Source organism: Trachurus trachurus (assembly GCF_905171665.1).
Source record: "Trachurus trachurus genome assembly, chromosome: 15".
NCBI lineage: Eukaryota > Metazoa > Chordata > Actinopteri > Carangiformes > Carangidae > Trachurus > Trachurus trachurus.
This window is the reverse complement of record NC_139906.1, coordinates 9,538,577-9,558,050: the sequence shown is the minus strand read 5'-3', so window position 1 is coordinate 9,558,050 and position 19,474 is coordinate 9,538,577. Positions and strand designations below refer to the sequence as shown.

At 39.1% G+C, this 19,474-nt stretch overlaps 2 protein-coding genes across 2 annotated transcripts; both read left to right on the top strand.

Moving 5' to 3' along the window:
* Positions 1 to 777: 777 nt before the first annotated feature.
* On the top strand, positions 778 to 13,940 carry LOC310997743 (myelin and lymphocyte protein-like; the record flags this gene model as incomplete). Its single annotated transcript, XM_083987534.1, has 5 exons — positions 778 to 864; positions 4,786 to 4,950; positions 13,245 to 13,412; positions 13,523 to 13,645; positions 13,866 to 13,940. The coding sequence occupies 5 exons, from the start codon at positions 778 to 780 to the stop codon at positions 13,938 to 13,940; spliced, it is 618 nt and encodes a 205-aa protein (XP_083843660.1).
* A 1,616-nt stretch (positions 13,941 to 15,556) lies between these two features.
* On the top strand, positions 15,557 to 18,450 carry LOC310997714 (myelin and lymphocyte protein-like; the record flags this gene model as incomplete). The annotated part of the gene is made up of 4 exons (XM_083987504.1): positions 15,557 to 15,649; positions 17,887 to 18,054; positions 18,163 to 18,285; positions 18,376 to 18,450. 4 exons carry the CDS (start codon positions 15,557 to 15,559, stop codon positions 18,448 to 18,450), a joined length of 459 nt encoding a protein of 152 aa, XP_083843630.1.
* Between the last annotated feature and the right edge of the window lie 1,024 nt (positions 18,451 to 19,474).

Sequence of the window (19,474 nt, the reverse complement as noted above, 5' to 3'; positions counted from 1 at the left end):
ATATATAGGCTAGCTAGCATAAACAGCTGTTTAGTTCCCAGTCCAGAAGAAATGTTGCACATTCAAACTTTATCCTTGTTTCCTTGTTTCCACTGGTTACAACAAGCGCCAATGTTAACTCTCAACTCTTTCACATTGGAGCTACTGTAGCATAGCCCTTACTTATCATCTCACCTTCTGATAGCGACTCACTGTTTCCTCACTCAGTGTGTTAAAAGGTTGAAATATTCTGTTATTATTTTGTTCTATAAGTCTACATAGGTAGATTAATTGATAACTTATTGTATATGAGGCCAATTCTTTCCTTTTGTGACAATGCAACAATGACACATGACATATCCAGAGCTTAAACTGAAAATACAGTAATATAACATTTTCACTGTTTTTTAGCCATGGTCACAGTGGATGACGTTCACCATCAGCTCCTTTGTTAACCAATGAAAACACTTCATTAGTTGCCTCACAATCACTTTTTTGTGTACATGTAAGCAGTGTTGATGTTATTTATAGACGTACACCATGAACAAGTGAGGGCACACAAACACAAAAGAAGAATGCACACAGAAACACACACACACATAGGCATCCTCCTAGTGGACAAACACACTCAAAAAGCACCTGTTGAACAGGTAGTTTCAACTAGAGGAATGGATGTTTAGACAGCGGAGGGAGGTGCAGGCAGAGGGAGAGAGAGAGGAGGAAGACAGCCTTTAAAAAGCAGATTAAAACTGGTCCCACGTCATTCACGGTGAAATCACACGCACAGTGTTTTGGACTATGGCCTCCACCACCTCTGGTGATGTTCTGCCCACGGGCAGCGGGATCTTCACCTCCGTCCCTGACGTGTTCTTCATCCCTGAGTTTGTGAGTTTCACATTTATTCACTGTTATTGCGATTTTTTTTTTTTTTTTTTGTCTTGATCTTGGTAAAATGGTTGATGTTTGATCAGTCGAGCCAGCACAGAGGAAGAGGGACCACTTAACCAGTCAAGTAAAGACTGGAGGAATTGTTTGAAAAACGATCCAAGTGACTGATGAGGAGGTTAAAGCCCTACCAGTTAAAACCATTTAGCCTATACCTGATTTTGATAATGACAGTTTGTCCCCATGAGACAAAATATTCCCAGATGAAAAGGTGTGTTTCCATAGCAACATGAAAACACAGTCAATTTTAGAAACACTTGAGGTTGAAGTTTTCAATGAGGTTCAATGGTCCAATAATTGCCACTTTTTTTTTTCCTGAAAACAGACAAACAAACAAAAACAGTGCAACAAGATACATCCATTAAATCCCCGAATAATAAAACAATTAAGCAGAATTTAAAGGGGGGAAAAAAACTGTCCAAGGCTTAGCTGCAAAATTTCATGAAGAAATGTTTAACCTAAACTGATTTACAATTTGCCTCTATCCTATTTTAAATTCTACTTATGGATTGCCTGTGCTCTCACTGAATGCAAGATCATGTCTATATTGGGTCAAACAAAATGTTTAATGAACTATTCAGAAACAATTAGAGGCTGTTTGCAGTTTTTATACAGGGAACTTTGAAGATTAAATCTGTGTGACTCAGGTGGAAAAACAGCTTTAGTTGCAGTGGGAGGTGTAAGTCTAAACCAACCGTCTCCTGGTTTAGTTGCTGCCTTTGGTCTTTTTTCTTGCCGCTGGTCATCATGCTTTTTCACAGCTGCAGCACTGGTATGGAAATATACAGGTAATCAGACATTATATACAACTGGTTTGGCAGCTTTTTGCTTGGCAACAGTTCAGTTTAGTTTTCCCGGAGTTGAACTGAACGATTGAGCAAGTTCAAAGAGGGTAAGTTCAGACGGGAAAATCCATCATGAGGACATGAACCTGAACTCAAAAGCTTCTTGTCATGCAAAGTGTCCTTTAGAAATGCAGAAAGTTGACGTGTGCTACATTCAATGAATGAAATGAATGGAATGAAATGAAGCACGCCGCCAACAATGACTTAATACTGTTAATGGGATGTTGTTTGACTTGGCCACAAAGTCAAACAAATAAAATGTCGAACAAAAATAAGCACAGGCCATGCTCGACTGATTCTCCATGGACAATCCAGCCGTCGACTATAAAAGGATCACGGCTTGATGACATCAAAGTATTGGAGACTGTACTCAGCTTGGATGAATAATAGTTACCATGGATTCCAATGGCAACCAAGAGTCAAAACAAATGATTACTCAAAGCGTAGCAGCGTTAAGCCCTATATAAATAAGTTCCAAATACCAGAAAAAACACATTATTGGTTAAACATTTCATCATTTTTAAGGCTGCAGGAAGCGTTCACTGACAGTCAGGTTAATTTTGATAGTTTTTGCAGGAGTCGACTTCAAAGGTAGATTTCCTTTGTAAATTTAATAGGCTCCAGGTCAATCCCCTTTAACTTGGGAGAGATGCAAATAGATAAGGTCCCGCCGGTATGCAGTTAAGTGAGTCTGATATGGAGAGTGGTGGAGATAAGATTCATGTAATGTTTGTTGATAAAGCCTATACCACTACATGTGCAGCTCTAGGTAGGCTAATGTTTGTCTGTTTGTTCTCACAGAAATCAACTGTTGCTCCAGGTGTGTGTTCATGTCAGTATCGTTTTCATCACAATCAGATATTTGACTTATTTGAGTTTCTATAAACTTAACGAGCTTTTACATCAAATGGAAACCAAAAGGCGGAGACAGTTTCGATACCGAAAGTCACCAGTTTAAAAAAAGACATACTGTTCTTGAATTAATTCGACAGAGGTTTCTATTTAACTGTAACCACATGGGAAACCACAACTCAAATAAAACATCCAAGACAAAATCTAGGTAAACACAAAAGATGAATTATTACTTACTGAGTTCAAACAATATCTTACCCATTTCAAACACTATTAATAATGTTACCTCTTTGTATTTTAAGGTTATGAAAGATACTATTATATATTGAAAAAATGAGATTTGAAATGTTTTCAAACACACATGCAGGTCAGGTCAGCCAAACACAGGGCAACTTTTAACTTTGATCAAAAAGTGTATTATCCCTATGGAAAAGCAAAATGTGACCATTTTATTTTTCATGTTATATGTACAGTATCTAGACATAGAGTGACATTTAAGTCTCGAAAGGCTGGATTCTGGAGAATTAAAACCATTTGATGTGAATGTGCATGGAAACCATATGTTTAGCAGTTAAACCAACAGATCATTTGAGCATCAAACTTCCTGCATGCATGTGCATTGTTTACTTGAGGGCGTTGCACATTCTCTGCATGTGGTCAGACTGAGTGTTGCCGGCTATAAAAAGCATAATGGCTCTATTATGAAAAGATTGTCAGCAGACAGAAACCTGTTGTTTTATGTTTTTAAGTACTAATTATCTTTCATAAAAAAATGTCAAGGTTTTTAGAGAGCTGCTGAATTTACTAACAGTAACTTGTACAGTATGTCTCACTCTAATCTTTGGGTTTATGTCAGTGCAGCAGAATTCGAATGATTTTTGTTTAAATTGAAAATCCGGTGTATAATTCACCACCCTCCCAAAACAAACATTTTTTAACTTGGAGAGTAAAACAGGACAATGCCTTTTTTTATTTTTCAGAGTAAACAGGAGCTGTTCTCCCTCCACATGATGTCATATCAGTATTTTTCTCCAGTGCCTCTCCTGCACACCTGATACTTGTAGACTTAACAGTGATTGGTTGAGCTGAGGCACCTAAAAGGGGGGCGGGGCTATGTGTGCATCCCTAAACCACTCCACTGCAGAAGCCAGGACACAATAGGCCTATTTCCCAGCAGACATGTTGACTTGTTGTAACAGGAAGAGCAGAGGCGTTACCAACGGCACAATCGAGAAACCTGAACCTGAAGCAGCCGCAATTAATATTTTTTTTATTATTTGCACTTGTAATTTTCCTCCTGTGAATAAAAGGGCCTCTCGTCATAAAGCGAGAAAGTCATGTTGCACAATGGAGTATTTGTGGTATTATTTAATAGTCCATCTTATCGGTATAAAAAGTTTGCCAAAGGAGGAGAGAGATGTGGAAATACAGTACACAGAAGTGGCTGCTGCGTGTGTGTGGGAAATGTAGAATCCAGTTTTTATATAGAGACTAAAATATTCTTAAATCCTCAGCTCATTATGACTCATTGTTTTAAATAAGAATGTATAAATACCAGTAAAGGATTATATTTCTCACCAGAGTCTCCTCTCAGTTTTACTGAGCTGTTTTATAGTGAGTTTAAGCATCATAAGCTGTATTTTACTGTTCACTCTCACTGTAAGTGACTGGCGTACACAGTGGTGAAGTTAAAAAGCCTGGTGATGTTGTTCTACAGAAAAGAAAAGAAAGAAAAGAAAAAAAAACCCAAACAAACAAACAAATAAACAAAAAAAAGCAGAACTTTTAAGATGGGAAGTATTTTTAAGAAAACCAGAAGTTTTAAGAGGGGAAGTATTTTAACAATGGATTTAAATTACAGTCACGTTGCTGCTGGATGTGTGCATACGAAACTTTGCTGACAGTTGAGGTTTGCCACATCAGTTAAAAAGGTAAATGTCAGTGTTGTGTTCTTAATTTGTTTCAGTAAAATGGCCAAACTAGTTTGACATATAAAAGCTCAAAAGTATTGATTTAGTGTAAGAGGAAAGTGTTTGTTGGAAGCTGTAAACATGAAAGGGGATTTTCTGTCTAATTGACCTGTGTTAATGAGTCAGGTTGAGTCAATACATTGTTATGATTCCTTTACTAACAACAACAATTTTTCAAACCCCCCTCCCTGCAGGTGTTTGGAGGTTTGGTATGGATCCTGGTGGCCTCGACCCGAGTCTTCTCGGAAAACCCTCTGGGCTGGGTGATGTTCGTGTCCGTCTTCTGCTTCGTATTGACGACGCTCTGGTTCTTCATCTTCCTCTGTGGAGCCAATCAGAGCAGCATCTGGCCCTCGTTGGTAAGACACCCAGCCAACCGGATTCACAGTATTTAATTAAAATCCCAAATGATTTTTGCTGGCTCTTTCCAGGCCAGACAGGAAAATTATTTCCTTCACTTGTCCCATCCTCTCTTCTGTGTTTTGTGTGACACTCTCCCTCCTCTTTCCACTTCCCTCTACCTCCTCCCATCTCTCTGTTTCTCTGCAGGATGTGGGTTACCATTTTGTGGCTGCGGTTTTCTACCTCAGTGCCTCGGTAGCTCTGGCGTACGTCACACTGGTGATTGGGAGAGCTACCACCCTTTCTGACGACTTTCTCAAAATCTATCGACTGGATATTTCTGCAGTGGTATGATGATCAAACACACAGACTGATCAACACAGTTACACTAGGGACAGTATGACACCAGAGTCTATGTCTGTAGGTATGACATAATGTAAGTCACAGTGAACATATTCAGATTCATGAAAATACATAACTATCAATAGCACAGTCATTCAAAGTAAAGTTCCTGCATTTTCTGCAAGTTCTGCTGCAGTGATAATTGAACATTGTAGGAAAGTGCAATAAATGATCAGAAGTATAACTGCTCATTATACAGATTTGTGCTGACTGTCCTCAAGATGTCAGTCAGATTACAGTAGATGGTCCTAATTTGCCTGCATATCAACTGGTTGATGTTATGGGTTGTATCTCCCCTTTTTTAAATCATGGACTGAAATGTTGATCTGCAAACAATCAGACAAATGTAGTAAAGTAAACTGTATAGCATCTATAATGTGGTGGAGTAACAGCATAAAGTAGAAAGTGGTGCTGAATTTTAAAAACAAGCTTGAGCTAGAAAGTTGTGATAGGATCAGAGAGCATCTGTACTTGTGTGGTTTAAATCTTATTGTTGATAGCTGCACTTTCCTGTGTCTCAAAGTGACCATCACCCGTCTGTGTGTGTTTTCAGGTGATGTCCTACTTGGCCACTCTCTTCTACTTCCTCCATACCATTTTCTCTGCCCTCCGATGGAAGAGGTCCTAAAACAAAACACCAACAACCACGAGTCAAGAACAGGATGGAGAAGCCAAGCTGAGCTTTCATTAGGCTCAACACAGATTGGCTTTTTATTTTTTGACTTTTTTCTTTCATGATAAAAGAGTTATTTATGCTTTCGAACCAAGTTGCAAAGATGTTAAATGAATGAGTGGAAAACAAACAGGCTGTTGATAAATCGCCTGGTTAGTGTTGTATGTACACTATTAGTTAGAAAGGCAGAAATCCTGTCCAAGGTCAAATTTGTTAGTAGCCTAAATATACCATGAGCAAGGCAAGGGGGGTGTACATTAAACAATTAAAACTCACATCTAATTAATTCAGGAGCAAGTATTACATGATTACATCAAGATGAATTTACAAGGACATCCACAAAACAGTATTTTTGTCCTTAGATAAGAATAAAAACAAAAACAAAAAAAGCTTTGCTTACCAATAACTCCAATGAGGGAGCAATTTCTTAATTATTTCACAGCTTCATAAAGTTGTATCAGAGCATCAACTTTGAAGTAATATCTTCAGGATATTTTAATGTCAGCAGTTTGGTCCCAGCCTGCATCAAATATTCACAAATCAGTAGTTCAGTGCATCTAAATTGGAAAGTTTGTACCTTTTAAAACCTGAAGCCTCCATTGTGTTTCCTCCATGTTTACTATGAACAAATGGCAACTATCTATAAATGGATAAATACTTTTTACTTTTGACTCTAAGTCCTCTCATTCAGTTTCAATACACTGGCTTGAAAGTTTTCAAGGCTTTTTTTTTTTTTGATGTGATGTATGGATGAATGTTTCCACATGATTTGTTGTGTTTGTTGCATTTTTATGAGAACTTAAAAAAAAAAAATGCAACCTGTAAATATTTAGCATATGGTAACTTTTAGAATCTATGGTGTAAAATACATTATTAATGGGAAATACCAACATAGCTGTTGAGATGTTGACAGAGTGGAGAGAGACTGAGTTAAGCCATAACGTGTCACAGGATGAACTCCATGAGACAAACAAATTGTGTAGACATGTCATTTTCACCGATTTGCCATGAGAAACAACTGATTGTTCCAGATGGTTTGCTACAGGAGGCTTTTCTCTTTATTTTAAACCATGATTAAAGGTTTATTACAATGATCTTGGAGGTAAATCGTCTCATTGCTGCAGCACTAAGAAGAATTTAAAAGAGAAAATTCAGATTTTTTACAACAGTGTATTCCGACACACACATTTTAACAAGTACTACTGTATATCAGGACCCAGAAATCTGCCCAGTTAGTCATGCAACTTCAGTTTAAGTTAAAAAAGGATTATGAACACTGCTAGAGGACTCAGTGATATTGAGTCTTCAAGATATATTTCCTCTGAAGATAATGACAGGTTAATGAACCTGTAGACAAGTTTATTATGTCCCCAATATATCTCTCTGCTTCTGATTTACCACCGGGGGAGCCAGAGACCACAAGGCAAAAAAGAGACATCATCATTGTTCTTTCAGGATGGAGGATTGGGTTGCCGATCGGGGTGGCTCGCCACTACTCCAGCCCAGCATCCTCGGCCGTCTCATGGTGTGCTGCCTGAAGGGGGCCGCATGGTGTAGGTGTAGTGTTTTTCACAGCCACATAAATCCCAGACTGGGCCCTGCTCAGACTGGAGGATTCAGAGCGGCGCATTGATCGATCAGAGCATAATAGCAGGCTTGTGTCAGGGTGTCAGAGACTTATGCGTCTGGACACCTTCTATAAGCCTACTTGTTTTCATTTGCCTACTCTAAAAAAAAAAACCTAAGGGGGGGGGGGGGGGTTCAAAACACTTTTAAGGCTCATGGCGACTCATCATAAATGCCAGTATATTGTGGCCAATACTTTTGATTTTGCCTTTATATACCACGTAAAAAAATGTTTAACATGCCCATGCTTGGTATGTTTTTTTTCAGCACAACTTCATCCAATAATTCTGAGAATTAATTTTTCACTTGAACCTACAGCACTTTAACACATTGGGCCTAAAAATACACAGAAATCACCAAATCCAAATTGAAAAAATAATATACTATTTATTACAATAAAATATACAAATATGCTCAATGAACTGTTTTGGAACTTTAAAAAGTAAATATAGGTTGCAAATATGAACATATAAATGTAAAATTAAAATTAAGTATTATTTAATAAAAAAATAAAAATATTTACCATAAAAAGCATGTATATTTATAGGCATCTTTTTTTTTTTTTTTTACCTTGCCAGCTGCAACTCTTCAGCACGGACTAAGTGCAAAACTATACAGAGGCCTACACCAGTGCTTTGTGTTCCAAGAGTCTAAAATAGTGCAAATGTAACATAAGAGGTAAAATTGAAATGCAATAACACTATATACAAATATTTCAAACAATTTACAGTAAGGGTCGTTTCCAGGGCTCCAAGTGATGGTGTCGCTGAGCCTGTGGAGCTCTGGGGTCTCATTTATAAAACTGTGCGTAGGATCGTTACTAAAAGTGTACGTACGGCCAAAAGCCAAATATTGTGTGCGCCAAAAAAAATTCAGATTTATAAAACCCTGTGTACGCATACTTGCAAGCAAACTTCCCTTTATAAATCACAGAGTTCCTACAAGTGTGCGCAGCTGAATCGGCTTCACGTCCCACCCTTTACACGCCCTTTTTTAACCATAGATGGTCAATGCAAACCACCTCATGAATGCAGTCTGCATATACATGAGTCTGACGTGCTCTTGTTCTGTCGATGTTGTGAATTGGCTGCAGGTGTGAAAGTGGCAACGCACATGTTGCTGCTGCTGTTAACGGCGTCAGTGACAGAGTGCACTGTGACGTGGTTTTGGTCGCTGCCCTCCCAAATGCTGGACCCGGTAGTTTCAACAATGACAACAGTTGTAGGGAATTTGTTTGTTTTTTAGAGATCACAACCTTTGCGCATAAAGGCCCCCACATAGTTGTTTTCGAGGTAAATTCATGCAAAACAGCTGATGTGCGTTCCTGTTGAGGGCCGTTTTTCGGCAAGCAGTCTCTGCATTTGCCTCGAAAACAACTCTGTCTTGTAACGTTCTGTTATTATCTCATAGCGTGGTGAATGTGCAGGTCACAACTTGTCCACAAGAGCATTTTGGAGTTGTTGGATTGTGTATTTGATGAGTTTGATGAGGGAAACCAAGAAATCCCATTAGCCTCTGTAGCGTAGCTCTAAGCAGCTCACGGCTCTGCTCCGCTGTTCTAAAAATAGCTTGCACTGACAAATAAAGGTAAAGAACCTACTACTATGACTATAAAGGGATTATGGCAATGGGCCAATTTGCCAAAATGTTGAACTATCCCTTTAAAGTGACGTACGCCGCTTTCAGGCTCCGTTTTTTTGTGTATGCAACAGTTATAAATGAGACCCCTGGACCTCATCTGTCTCCTCCTCCCACGCCCTCTCCGGGTAGGCCTCAGTGTAGGGTCCTCATACCTGTATAATAATATATAATTAGAGATTGTTCAGGTTATTGTTCAGCACATGGAGAGTGAATTCAAATGTGGGCACTACATTATAATTCTCTGGCTCCCTACCACAATATGAATAGCCTACTTAAGAAAGAAACATTACAAGTAGGCTAATACATTAATTAACAAGATATTTCACTATGACACATATAAACACTCTTCTCTATAGCCTATGCATAAACCTACCTATAACGTTATATACGTATAAAACTCCCTCCCGCGGTTGGTTTCCGGCACCGGTTCAGTGATTTTTTTTTTTGTTTGTTTTTGTTTTCAAACTTTATTGAAACTTGCCAGCACACACAGATGCATATAAGGATGATTCTTCAGTTATCGTAGAATTTGTGTCCCTGTCAGATATAACAAAAACTTAAACACATTTCTTGTTTTTTTTTATTTTTGGCACACTACATGACATCAAGAGGAACTTTAAAATGGTCTGAAAGGCTATGTTGCCATGATGGCAAAAGTTCTTTCATCTCTGCACTTTCACAGGTGTATCTGTTTCTGCGGGGTCTCCACAAGCTGTTTTCAGGGGTGTGGTCCCAAGTCCTTAAAGTGACGTTACGCAAGCCCGATGTCTCTCCTCCGGTGCGCTCCTCCCCTCCCTCTCCAATACCTGGATGCGCAGCTCCGAGACCTGAGAGCTCAGCTCATCCCAGTGTGCTGCTGCTGCTGCTGCACCTGTTGCTCAACACTGCTCAGGGCAGCTCTTCCGCCGTGTGTCGCGGTTTCATTATAAACCAATTTGACTTGTGTCCATCGTTTTACATCTAATAGCCTACTTAATCTGTTCTCTTCTCCTTTATACTTTCTCACTGATCGTCTCCTTTGCTGTAGCTTAACAATGTGTATTTGTCACCTCTGCGATCAAATTACATTTCTAGCGTTCATCCAGCTCTCCATCCAAACTCTCCAATGCGTAAAAGCCATTTCAATATACTGCGGTTAGCGCGTGTTGTCATTAAAACAATTAATCTGATCATCCCCCAAAACGAGCTATACGACCAAACATGCAAAAAAAAAAAAACATGCAAAACAAACAAACAAAAAAACCCGAATGCGCATCTCAGCACGTTTTACTTTACTTTATTAATTAATAACCAGGCCCTCAGGTGTTTTGGGGCGGGCGGTGGATGAAAATGTGGGTGGTGCAGTAGATGAACGGGTTTGTGTGCAAACTGAGCTTTCTTATAAGGGTCAGCAACACCTACAGCTGCTCCATTAGTTCAGAGGAGAAGGCAGGTCGATCGCTGTTGACTCTCTGGGTGAAGGAACAGGCAGAGATGGCTGCAACTACTGCACAGCCAATGGGGTCGCTGCCCAGCGGACTGGAGATATGCACCACGGCCCCGGATATTTTATACCTGCCTGAATTGGTGAGTGGACACAACGACAGGAGGATGAAGCGTCTTAAGTCGTTTCTGAGGGGGGGGGGGGGGGGGGGGCTGTCCTCTGCTGAAATTCACTTACAAATGCGTTTACATTTCTTTTGATTTTAATGTATTTTAGAAAAAAAACAAAGCACAACAAGCCATTTTTTCAATGGCAACAATGAACCATGAATTATCTTCAAATTGTTTCTCAAATGACATCAAGTTGTGTGCTAACAAAATATAAGCAATGAAATTAAAGGGAAAACATAATAACACATAAAAGTATGTGATATTTACACTGTTAATACATTTTTATCAGCACCACTATACAAATATGAATTCATCTGCTACAGCTCAGCCCAGCATGATGTGATAACTTATTGGTCTCGAAAACATTTTAACCAAAATTGGCTCTAATATTTTATGTTTCCAAATAAGTTGGCTATACCGATTTACAGAAATTGTTGCATTTTTGGTGAAATGGGAGATGATGAACCTGAGAGGAGCCGCCCAAAGTCACATCTCACGTTTCCCTCATATTCTATCTGTGCTACTAATCTTAGAAAGAATGCGGCCAACTCGTCTTGGATGATGACAAAAGAGAGACAGTGCTCAGATAACCGCCAGACAAATAAATTGCTCAGGGGAAGGTGGCTCTGTTTATACAGTACATCTGTTTATGTTAGCTTTTAATTTAAAGGAAGGGTTGTAATGCAGATGAACACCCTAATTCAACTATGCAGCAAGTTGTCAACATTTATAATCCAGCTGAATCATTATTTACAGGCTGCAGTTTGTCCAATATTTTACACACTGGGTTCATTTTATGGTGGTTTTCTACACTGTTCGTGTTCTTTCTAAGTTTAGTTCCCTAATTCTTGCACAGCTCTTAACTGTATGAACAACTTAAAAGAATTACATGGAAAAATCCACCTTTACAATAAAAGCCAATCCAAAGATTTCCTTTTTTGTTCCTGTGAGGAGTATTTGATCCTTGTGTAGTTCTGCAACACTACCTGCATCAAATTCATGTTTGGTCAACAACTCCGGTGACTGACTGTCACACCCTGTTCCAGTCAAAATAATGGTACTGAAGGATGACTTAACAGTCAGTAGGAGCCAACGCTTGGATGAGACACCACTTATCATTACCAATTCTTCCCTTCCTTAAGACACGTTTTCCCTCCATCTGCTGCTAACCTGTTGTGGCTTCAGGGGGTTTTAATAGTTAGGCTTGAAAAATTCATCACAGCTTATAGCCTAAGTATGCTGCAGACAGTATGCTTGCAGGTCATCTGGGGAAAACCGTCTCACCTCAGGAGCAGAAACCAGAGTCTGAAGACATGGTTCTGCTGCTGGTAGGGTTTCAGTTCCTCAGGGAGTTACAGAATATGTTCATTTCAGAGTGACTGCAGGATTCAGTCACTTGGGCTGCCACAGTAAGACAAAGGGAACGAGGGTTAAGATGGGCAAACAGGGATGTTGAAGAGAAGTAATAACAGAGGTGTTTGTTTCAGTCTATTTGCTCTACATTATCAGATGGGTGTAGGTGGAGTACGGTTTGTTTCAGGATTGAGAAACACAGTTCAGGTAATGACAGGGAAATATTACTCTGAAATGTTTCCTCCCAGCGCTGCTCACACACAATGTTTCTTTTTTATTACGGTATATTGAAATACTTTCTATATTCTTTTTGTTCATCAACAGTTCAACAGACTATTTTTAATTTTTGATTTAGTCTTTAAACTGGAGACATTTTAAAATCCTATGTATGTACTCGAGTTTTTTTTTGTTTTTCTTTTTAGTTTTTACAAAAACAATAGTTGAGGCTTTCTTTACTTTTCAGGCAAGAAACCAGTTTTCAAACTGCCCTCATCTCCCAGTCTCGTCCTGGACTCACATAATATGAATTCAATTTTCAGACCTTTACCCTCAATATATTTGGCTGCAAGATGGTGGAGACAGGTATTTTAGTTTAGGTTTTTAGTGTTCATAAATGTACAGAGCAACTTTTCCTTTAGGTTGTGAAGTCTTGTTGCACACGGGAGTATTATCAAATTTAAACCAACCAGCTCAACCAACTTCTTTGCTTTGTGTCTCTGGGAGGATGTTTGTTTTATACACAACTGGTAAAAGGGCTTCTGTCGCCTATAGTCTAAGCTGTGTACTGTGTAAATGCAATGTCATTATCTTAGTCTCTGTTTCTTGTTTTATCTCTCAACAACAAAGGCAAATATGCTGCTAAAGATGATCTTAAACTGAGAGAGAAAGAGTCACTTCACTGATTTTACACATGAGGTCAGTAGTTTGATGTCAGAGTGCGTGTAAAGGAAAAAGTGTACATGGAATAAAATTAAATGCTGCTTCATTTGGAGCGTACCTTAATATCATTCCTCTGCTCTGCAGGTGTTTGGTGGGTTGGTTTGGATCCTGGTGGCATCAACCCACATACAACCGGAAAACCCTCTGGGCTGGGTGATGTTCGTCTCTGTCTTCTGCTTTGTTATGACCTTCCTCTGGATGATCATCTTTGTTGCTGGCTGCCACAAGAACGGCTCTGGATGGGCTGCTGCTGTAAGACAGAAAAAAATATTGTGATTAGGAAACAAAAAAATCGAGAAAAAAAATGAAAAGCTGTGTACTTTTTATTAATTCATATTTTTATTTAACCTATGTGTGTCCAGGACTTTGCTTACCATGGCCTGGCGGCGTTCTTCTACCTCAGTGCAGCTGTGGTTTTGGCTTTTATCACCATCCTGATGAAAACAGGCCCATTAAAAATCTACCAGATTGACATCGCCGCTGTGGTGAGTACTGACTTTAACACAATATAAACAACTTTTTACTGTTTATGTATTTCTTATTCCCCTTGATGAAAATGATGTAGAAATAACAGATTCCAGCTGCTACAGTGAGGGTTAAAAGGACTTTTTCATTATCCACATTAGATTTTTTTTGCCCTAAGTAAGATGAAGACAGTGATGTATGAAAACTACCATTTATTTTTAATTTGTGTCTGTGTATCAGGTGTTTGCTCACTTGGCCACACTCCTCTACTTCATCCATGCCATCCTCTCAGCCATCCGATGGAAAAACTTCTGAAACTTGATGCTGATCCTGTGTGACCAACAAGTCGTTTGTGTTGAGCACAGTGGAAATACTCACTCTGCTCAAATTCATTATGAGGGATTTAACCTCCATTTTGGGACATTTAAGGTTGAGCGATTGGAGATACTTAGAGCAGAATAAACGTGGAGACAAATGAGGAGCTGTAAACCAGAAATGTCACCCTGTGTGTTCTTATGAAAACAAACATGGGGAGTTTTACAAGTAATTTTTGTGACCTAGCAGCTCAGTGTATTCTTACTTTTACAAGTAACATGCAACATTTTGAGCCAATGGCCAATTAGAGAATGTGTTATATTAACCTGATTAACACACCTTTGTTTCTCTACAGCAATGATAAACTATTTTTTAATTGATAATTGTTAGATTGTTTTTAACTAATTTTTTTCTTTGCCTTATAGAAATACCATAACAAATGATCAGTTCTTTAAGGATGGTGAAATATATTTTGTATCGTCAACATTAAAAGTAGACCTCAATGTAATCATTGTTGTTGTGTCTTTGTTTGATTTGCTTTCATTTCTGTGAACTTTACACCTGGTGGCATGTAGAGTAGGACAGCAACAGATGATTGCAACACCTCTTATTGTTCTTCTTCCACACAGTTTGGATTTTCCATTTCCATCACCTTCTCATGCTGGGCAGTAGCTATGTTGTCTTGCAGCACCTTGCCATGATAACGGTCACATAGCATCACACAGCAACTCTGTCTCGTAACGTTCTGTTATTATCTCATAGCGTGGTGAATGTGCAGGTCACAACTTGTCCACCAGAGCATTTTGGAGTTGTTGATTTGTGTATTTGATGAGTTTGATGAAGGATACCAAGAAATCTCATTAGCCTCCGTAGCATAGCTCTGAGCAGCTCGCGGCTCTGCTCCGCCAATCTAAAAGTAGCTTGCACCGACAAATAAAGGTAACAAACCTACTGCTATGACTAATATAGCGATTATGGCAATGGGCCAATTTGCCAAAATGTTGAACTATCCCTCAAGGGGCTTTTCCTTTAAATAAATAAAGATGATAATATTCCATAACTTTCCACCGCATGAACCACTAACAAACCCACCACCTTGCTTTTTGAAATACTGGTTGACACTGTCGATCCTTTGCTTCTTTCTCTTCTCTTAGTTTCCTTTTTTTCCGTTTTTTTGCTACCTGATTTTTGAGGCGTACCGGTATTGCCTTCTCCGCCTCCTTACCCGCGCTGTGGCTCGCTGTCTGTGACAAACCAGTGTGCTGCAGCTGATCCAATCAGCCTGAACCATTTTACGTAAATAGCTGGGTGGGCGTGGGGGGTAATGTTTCCAAAACAAATGAAGTTATTGTTACCAGTACATTGTAAATAAAATATATTTGTGATTATAATTTAGTTAATAACTTAGAGTCATATTATTTTTTGTCAGTATTAGAATTTTATTAGGGGCGTTTCTGGGCCCCTCTTAATCATGGGCCCTAGAATTGTTCTCCCTTTCTTCCTTTTCGGCATCCCACTGAGATTTCTTATAAGAGTCGGCAACACCCACAGCTGCTCCATTAGTTGAGACGGCAGGTCGATCACTGTTGACTCTCTGGGTGAAGGAACAGGCAGAGATGGCTGCAACTACTGCAGGGCAAATGGGGACCCTGCCCCGCGAACTGGAGATATGCAACCCGGCCCTGGATTATTTGCACCTGCCCGAATTGGTGAGTGGACACAACGACAGGAGGACAAAGCGTCTTAGGTCTTTTCTGAAGGGGGGGGATCTGTCCACTGCAGAAATTTAGTTACTATTATAAATGCATCTCTTTACAGAATTGATTTAAATGTATTAATGGCAACAATGAACTATGAATTATTCTCAAATGGCATCAAAGGCAGCAAAGGGCCACCAGTTTCAGGATTCAAACCAGCTACCAGCTTCAAACCACCAACCGGCTGCAGTGAGGGCTGTAGCCTCTGCATATGGGGTGCCTAACTCAACCCACAGTGCCCTTCATAATTGATTATACAACAAACTCTGATTTAAAAAAAAAAAAAAATAAAACAGTGAACAATGAATTATGTTAAAATGATTCTTCAAATGGCATCAAGTTGTGAATGCTCACAAAATACAGTATAAGTGACAAAATAAGAGGGAGTTAATGCTACTTTATGAGAAAAGTATGTGGTATTTACACTGTTAAAGAGTGGACGGATGAATTGAGTAACTTTTTTGTAACCTTAATGACTTTTTTTCACAGTACCACTCATACACAAATATGAATCCATCTGCTACAGCTCATTCCGACATGATGTGATGGTTTCGGAAAAATGAACAAAATTGGTTTTAATGTTTTACATTTTCAGGCTTTGAACTGATTTTGACTTGAATAAAGGATCACAGCTTATAGTTCATATGCTTGCATGTCATCTGGGAAAAAAAACATAACCTCACCTATTGGCCCTCATTTATCAACCTTGCATATGGATCTGATGTAGATCCGAAATCAGTGTATACCAGGTGTCACGTGTGATTTACAAAAGGTGTGTATGTTGCTGATTTTATTGTAAAACTGCCAAGGCAAATCTTACCTGCAATATATTTGGCAATAGGGACTGTGGAGACAGGAGAGCAACTTTTCCTTTACACAAGGGAAGACGGTATTATCAATTTTAAACTAACCAACTCAACCTACATATCTTATTTCAAACTTAACTCTTTTGTTTTGTGTCACTGGGGGGATGTTTGTTTCATACACAACTAGTAAAGGGCTTCTGTGTGCCTATGGTCTAATATAAGCTGTGTACTGTGTAAATGTAATTTCATTATCTCAGTCTCTGTACAGTGGCGGAACAAGAACATGGCTAATGGGTAGGCCTGGAAAAATCAGGATGGGCCTGATTTGATTTGACACTAGAACCGCCCTCAACCATATCCTGTATTCTGTGATTTTCCTCTTTTCTTTTCTAACCGGCCCGTTTCAGTTTTTGCCGGAACACGCCCAGTGTCTCCTCTCTTTCTTTTGCTCGTGCGTGCTCGCACCTGTTTCACATATAGCCTATACTGGTATAAATAAATGTGATAATATGAAAACATTGAAGTGAGAAAAAAATAGATGAGCGAAAAACATGAAATGAAAACATTGTAATAATTGCTGTGACCACAGGTCGACACAAGGGTCTATAACTGCTGTTTAGTATATGCAGCGGCCTGTATGACCGCTATTGGCCGTCCGAGATATAAATGCTCAGAAATCAAGTTTGTTTCATTTTAATACGTTGTAAGCTTCAGAAACCATCAAACACATACTGTAGCCTATATTTAGGAAAGTCACGGACTGGGAGACCTGTTTTAATGTAGCCTAAACCCAAACGGTCTGTGAGACAGCTGTATCCACCTGCTCCATTACCATAATAACCCCCCTTCTGATCGCTCGTGAACTTAAGAGTCGCGCAACATAAGTCAATCACATTCAAGATGAAGTTCATTTTTATTTTTTGTGTATATTATATTTTCAAGAAAATAAAAACCACAATCTCAAAGGAATTTTAAGTCGAAAGCAACTGAACTTGGTTATTTGTTTCACCTCTCATCCAAGAGGCTTCATCAGTTCATGCTCGCATCTGACCACTGGTCCAACTATCTGGTGTGGAGACCCAGGTGCCCACCTGGGTATGTTATTTTAATTTTTTTCTTTTTATGAATCTCACTGGGTGGGCCTGTGCCCATCCAGGCCCACCCATAGCTCTGCCCCTGCTGTACCGCTCAACAACAAAGGCAATATGCTGATTAAGATAATCTTAAATTAAGAGAGAAAGAGTCACTTAATTTTACACACAAGGGCGTTAGTGTATTTTTAGGTCAGTTTGATGTCATACTGAATGTAAAGGACAGTGTCTATGGAATAAAGTTTGGCCTAAAGCCTAAAGCCTACCACAATAACATTCCTCTGCTCTGCAGGTGTTTGGTGGTTTGGTTTGGGCCATGCTGGCTGCAGGCGGCGTACAACCGTCAAACCCTCTGGGCTGGGTGATGTTCGTCTCTCTCGTCTGCTTTGTTGTGACCTTCACCTGGAAGATCACCTCCACTCTCGGCTGCCACAAGAACAGCTGTGGATGGGCTGCTGCTGTAAGACAGAAAAAAAATACAGTGATTAGGGAACAAAACATAGAGAAAAAATTAAAAGCTGTGTATTTTTTATTAATTAATATTTTTATTTAACCTATGTGTGTCCAGGACTTTGCTTACCATGGCCTGGCGGCGTTCTTCTACTTCAGTGCAGCTGTGGTTTTGGCTTATATCACCATCCTGGTGAGCAAAGTCAGATCTGAACACTACCACCTTTACATCGCTGCTGTGGTGAGAACTGATTTTAACACAGTATAAACAACTGTTCATTTGTATGAAAACTACCATATTCGTTTATTTTAATCTGTGTCTGTGCATCAGGTGTTCGCTCACTTGACCACACTCCTCTACTTCATCCATGCCATCCTCTTAGCCATCCGATGGAAACACTTCTGAAGAGCGATGCTGATCCTGTGTGACCAACAAGTCCTGTGTATGTCTGTGTGAGTACAGTGGAAATACTCAATCTGCTCAAATTCATTATGACGGATATAAGCTCCATTTTGGGACATTTAAGGTTGAGGGTGGAGACGCTTGTAAACCAGAAATGTCAACCTGTGTGTTCTTATGAAAACAAACATGGGGAGTTTTACAAGTCATTTTTGTGACCTAACAGCTCAGTGTATTTTTACTTTTACCCCGCAACATTTCGAGCCAATGGCCAATTATTATATGAATGAGAATGTGTTCTTTTTTTTTTTTTTTTAATTTTTTTAATTATCAACCTGATTAACACACCTTTGTTTCTCTGCAGCAATGACAAAATATTTTTCAATTGATAATTGTTAGATTGTTTTAACCAATGTTTTTTTTTCCCCCCTTTGTCTTATAGAAATACCATAAGAAATGATCAGTTTAAAGTTACCATCCCAGGTGGCAGGACTTACAATTTTTTTCAAATTGCACAACTGAAAAACACCCACCCCCTCCATCCAATGAAAGTTGTCTGAGATTAATTTGATTGGTAGTACAAATTTTCCATCCACGACCAAATTTCATCATTGATATCTCAAATCACTTATGTCATTGATTACTGTCTAATATTTACCAGATATACTCAGATTTTTATAATTTTGCCAAAAATGAGCCACCTGGGATGGTACCTTTAAGGATGACGAAATGAATTTTCTAGAAATAACATAAGACTTAATAATTTTTTTGTGTCGTCAACATTAAAAGTAGACCTCGATGTAATCATTGTTGTCGTGTCCTTGTTTGATTTGCTTTCATTTCTGTGAACTTACCAACTACTTTACACCTGGTAGCATGTACAGTAGGACAGCAACAGGTGATTACAACACCTCTTGATTCTGCTCCAGGTATATTTGGGTAGGTGGTGAAGGGAAGTTTGAGTGGTGATGTTGTTCCACACACTTTGGATTATATCTACTGTATTTCCATCACCTTCTCATATTGGGCA